The sequence below is a fragment of the Notothenia coriiceps genome, unplaced genomic scaffold (genome assembly GCF_000735185.1).
Source record: "Notothenia coriiceps isolate Sejong01 unplaced genomic scaffold, NC01 NC01_scaffold00018332, whole genome shotgun sequence".
NCBI classification, from domain to species: Eukaryota; Metazoa; Chordata; class Actinopteri; order Perciformes; family Nototheniidae; genus Notothenia; species Notothenia coriiceps.
The window spans coordinates 3,199-7,648 of NW_011351033.1; the positions used below are offsets into that span (position 1 = coordinate 3,199).

The window sequence follows — 4,450 nt, forward strand, 5'->3', positions numbered from 1 at the left end:
TTATAAATGTTTTCTTGATGATGTTAATAATGCATCAGGTATATTTAATGCATAAACAGCAGAACATGTCTGAATGTCTTTATAGTTATAGATTTATTACAAAAGATCCTAATTGTATTCTAGTCAATGAGGTTAATAATGCATTCATTGCATGTGTCATGCATTTAGTTAAAGGTTTCCATATGAAACGGATGAGTAAAACACGAAATCCAGCAAATTAGTAAATAGGAATACATTAAAGGTTACAATGTTTTGCAGCTCTAGTTTGAAATAAAATACATGACCTCCTTTAATAAGAGTTTCCATTTCTGGGTTTTCTGCAGGATATTCAAAATATAAGAGGTTTTATTGAGACTACACTCTTAAATATAAACAGAAATATACAGTAAGTAGGCTACAGATACAGAAAAAGGATGGAGAACCAGAGCAGTGAAGGACACACACTCACACACGGACAAACACACACACGCACACGGACACACTCACCGGTGCTGCAGCCGGTCCGCTGAAGGTGACACGCGGACAGGTCTCCCGGCTCGCGGACAACATGACCCGCCGCTGAGCGTGAGACCATCCTTCTGCCCGCTGCACAAGAGCAGCCGCCGAACTAACCCAGCGCGAGACACTTGGCTCCGCCCACCTACCCCCCACCCCCCCTCAGGTGGTCTGCACGTGACCAATTTACAGTCAAGTGTACACTGGGACTTCAGCCTCGTGCATGTCTTAAATCCCCAAAACACACTTTTGGGTTACGCAACTTTGCCTAAAAAAAATGTTTGTTTTTATGGCTTTAAGAGGACCACGCTTTAAGACCATCACAGTGAGGACATCCTGACATTTCCAGTTACTAAAAACATATATTAATAAAAAACTTTTTGGATGATTTACATTTTAGTTATGAAATGTTTAAAAATCATAAAAAGACAATCTAACTGAACTTGGTCGAGTTTCTCCTACGTGAAAAGAGTTTTTTCAAATGTTTTAAAAATAAATAAAACTAGACCATTTGTTTATGTGGTGCAATTAATCAATATAATAATTTCCCTTAAATATTAAAGGAACAAATAATGCAGAACATTTCAGAAATACAACAAATAATACTAATTTGTATTCAGCTAAATGGATTGTATCTAAAGTAAATAAATGTTGTTAAAATACCTTTAATTCTTTACAGAGACAGCGCCACCTCTCTGTTGACGGCTGTAAACACATGCAGCTTAATTCCTGTTACACAACTTACAGAAAAAACGAATCATTATATATTAAAAAAAATAAAATAATACAACACTGATATTTTTATACATTTTATTTTTCAGTATTAAAAAAAAAAGACAGAAAAAATGAAATTGAACTTCACAAATTTAACATTTTAGGACCAAATTGAAATAACGTTTCTGTATCTGAAGGAAGCACCGTCATAACTAAACAAGTCAAAATACGCCCAAATAATACAGATACATGACTAATCAATGAAAAGGTGAGAATTCATTACATTTTCGTCGATTTAACCTTAAAGTAAAGATCTCATTATTTATTTTTTGATGACTTTTAGAAGTTCATTTAAATAAAAGTGTTTAGATATCTTATACGTTTTTTTTTTTGTGGCATTGGTAAACAGTTCAAATCCACCTTTATCTAATTTCCCACCAAAATAAAACTACATTTAAACTATGAAAAAACTAAATTTCACTACAAATAATAAAACTACGAGATGGTTAGCGTGGTTTAAAGTGGGGACGTCCTTATCTACCAGACTCCATTAAATAAAAACAGTTAACTAATAACTTATATAGTAAGATTTAAATTGAACTTAACATTTCTGTACTTCCTTAACTTTGTTCTATATTTAAAACTTTCCTGCCCGTAATATTTAATCTGTTTCTTGTTGAATTAATTGCATCTTTATCTTTGATTGAGTTTTCTTAATGTTGGAGATTAAAGAATACTATTAACAAAAACGTATATTTTGCCATTATATGAAATTAAAGGCAATTTAAGTTTTCGTTTTTTTCAGAATAATGGGAAAAAAGTCTTAAATATCTTATATTATGAAAAATGTAAATTTTTAACAAATTCATAAATCCAAATTAACCCTTAAAAGTCTGACATTAACACACAAAATAACATGTGATTTAGGCAGCGATACACAAGGTACAATATTGTTATGAATGGAGTCTGGTGGATTTAAAGAGTGTGAGATAACGGCTTTAAGTCCTCGATCTTTGTCATTTGAAGTCTGAAAAAGGAAGATAAACTATTCAATATTTGGGGATTCTGAACTAAAAGGAAAGTCAAATTGAGGCAACAAAGTTTTCAATACTTTAAATTAAGTTAATAACCCAGATTATCCTTTTGACTTCACCTTAATATTAAACATTTAGTCTTTTCTTAACACATTTGAAAAGTTACAAAAGAAATTGAGCTAAAATTTAAAAAAAATGTTTAATGAAGTCTCATGGATCTGCTTTAGCTCCCCGACCGCTATCACTTCTTTTAACCAAAAACAAAACAAGGAATAAGTTTGAAACAGGAAGACCCGCCAAAATAAAAGCACATCCGAAAGTTAAATAAACCACGAGGCAGCTTCGATGATTTTTTTTCACGGTGCGTTCAGGAGGTAGTAAGCTCCGGCGGACATCAGAGCGCCGGCCACCGGGACGAAGACGAAGAGGAAGACCTTCCCCCATCTTCCTCTTCCTCCCTCCTCCTCATCCACCTCCCCCCTCCTCCCCCTCTTCTTACTCCTCCTGCCCCCCCGCTGCTGGCGCTTCTCAAACGCCTCCAGCTCCTCCTGAAAACACAAAAAACACCTTAAATATCTTAATTATTAGTTACTTTTTAAAATTTAACTTCTTAATTATTAAGAATTTGACCACGGGATTATATATAAAAAACTTTAGGATTCAACACAGAATTGTTTAGCTCTAAATAAAAAAAAGCTGAGATAATAAAAAGTGTGTTCAGACTCACCTGAAGCTTCTTCTGCTCCTCCTCCTGAGCCGCTTTAAGCTCCGCCTCCTTCACCTGAACACACACACACAGTTACACACATATTGGTGAGTGTGTATCCAGGTGTTGGTCTGAGTGTACAAGTGTGTGTGTGTGTGTGTGTGTGTGTGTGTGTGTGTGTGTGTGTGTGTGTGTGTGTGTGTGTGTGTGTGTGTGTGTGTGTGTACGTACCTGGCTGACTTTCTTCTTCTGGTCTTTGCAGGCGTCGTCACACTGAACCGCACATTGATCTGAACACAAGAACTCCTGCAACACACACACACACACACACACACACTTAACTTATGTATACGGGGCCTTGAGGCTATGAAGTGTGTGTGTGTGTGAGAGTTTACCTTCTTGATCCTCTTGCAGGGACACCTGACCTTCACCTTCTGCTGACATTTCTCCTCACACACACCTGGATGACACACCTGCTTACAGCGGTGACCACACGCCAGCTGCTCACACACACAGAATAAACACACACACACACACACTTTAATGACTGTGGTCTCAGTGAGGCAGAATGAAGACAGAAAAGGAAACACAAATAAATAAACACGATCTCCATACAATGTCAACACAGCTCATATATATGTAGAATCAAACACAGAGAAGAGGTGTTAGTAAATGGGGCTATGTTGTAATAAGATGCAGCACTTTATAATATAATAATATACAATAACATAATATGAAGCTACGATGAAGTTCTGACATCTTGATTCTGGATCTGCTGAAGCGTCAGAAGAAATATAAATGTCCACTTTCTCGTGTTTGTTATTCCAACTGTGTGTGTGACGAGGCTTTTAGGAGCTTAAGTTACTGCACACACACACACACACCCACACACCCATACCCATACACACACACACACACACACACACACACACACACACTTCAAACAAACATTAGAGAGTGTGTGTCAGTGCCAGTAAACGACAGAATGAAAAAGCGAAATCGTTCCCAGGTGAAGTGAAACAGTGTGTGTGTGTGTGTGTGTGTGTGTGTGTGTGTGTGTGTGTGTGTGTGTGTGTGTGTGTGTGTGTGTGTGTGTGTGTGTGTGTGTGTGTCTGGCGCCACAGAGTTAAATTGATTACTGGACAGAGGACAGAGGGTATTCTGTTCGTCCTGCAGTGACTTTGAACATCTTTGATTATTGATACTGATGGGGGAAAAGAAGGATGTGTGTGTGTGTGTGTGTGTGTGTGTGTGTGTGTGTGTGTGTGTGTGTGTGTGTGTGTGTGTGTGTGTGTGTGTGTGTGTGTGTGTGTACCTCTTTTGGACACTGGTTGTTGCAGGAGCCCAACTCCACCTTCGTCTTTGCATCAGCGGACGTCCACTTCCTGCAGAAAATGTTAATATTTTTACATTTTATTGTGACTTTTAGACACATTTTCAAACTCTTTTAGCTCTGGTTTTGGTTTTGGTCGCCTCCCCCTCCTCCTCCTCCTCCTCCCCC

The 4,450-nt window shown here is 37.6% G+C and overlaps 1 protein-coding gene across 1 annotated transcript; it reads right to left on the minus strand.

Moving 5' to 3' along the window:
• Window positions 1-1,291: 1,291 nt before the first annotated feature.
• Window positions 1,292-4,334, minus strand: LOC104950991 (NF-X1-type zinc finger protein NFXL1-like; the record flags this gene model as incomplete). Its single annotated transcript, XM_010777618.1, has 5 exons — window positions 1,292-2,791; window positions 2,971-3,024; window positions 3,181-3,255; window positions 3,345-3,449; window positions 4,265-4,334. Coding segments are annotated over 5 exons (496 nt in total), but the record flags the coding sequence as incomplete, so codon positions are not given.
• Between the last annotated feature and the right edge of the window lie 116 nt (window positions 4,335-4,450).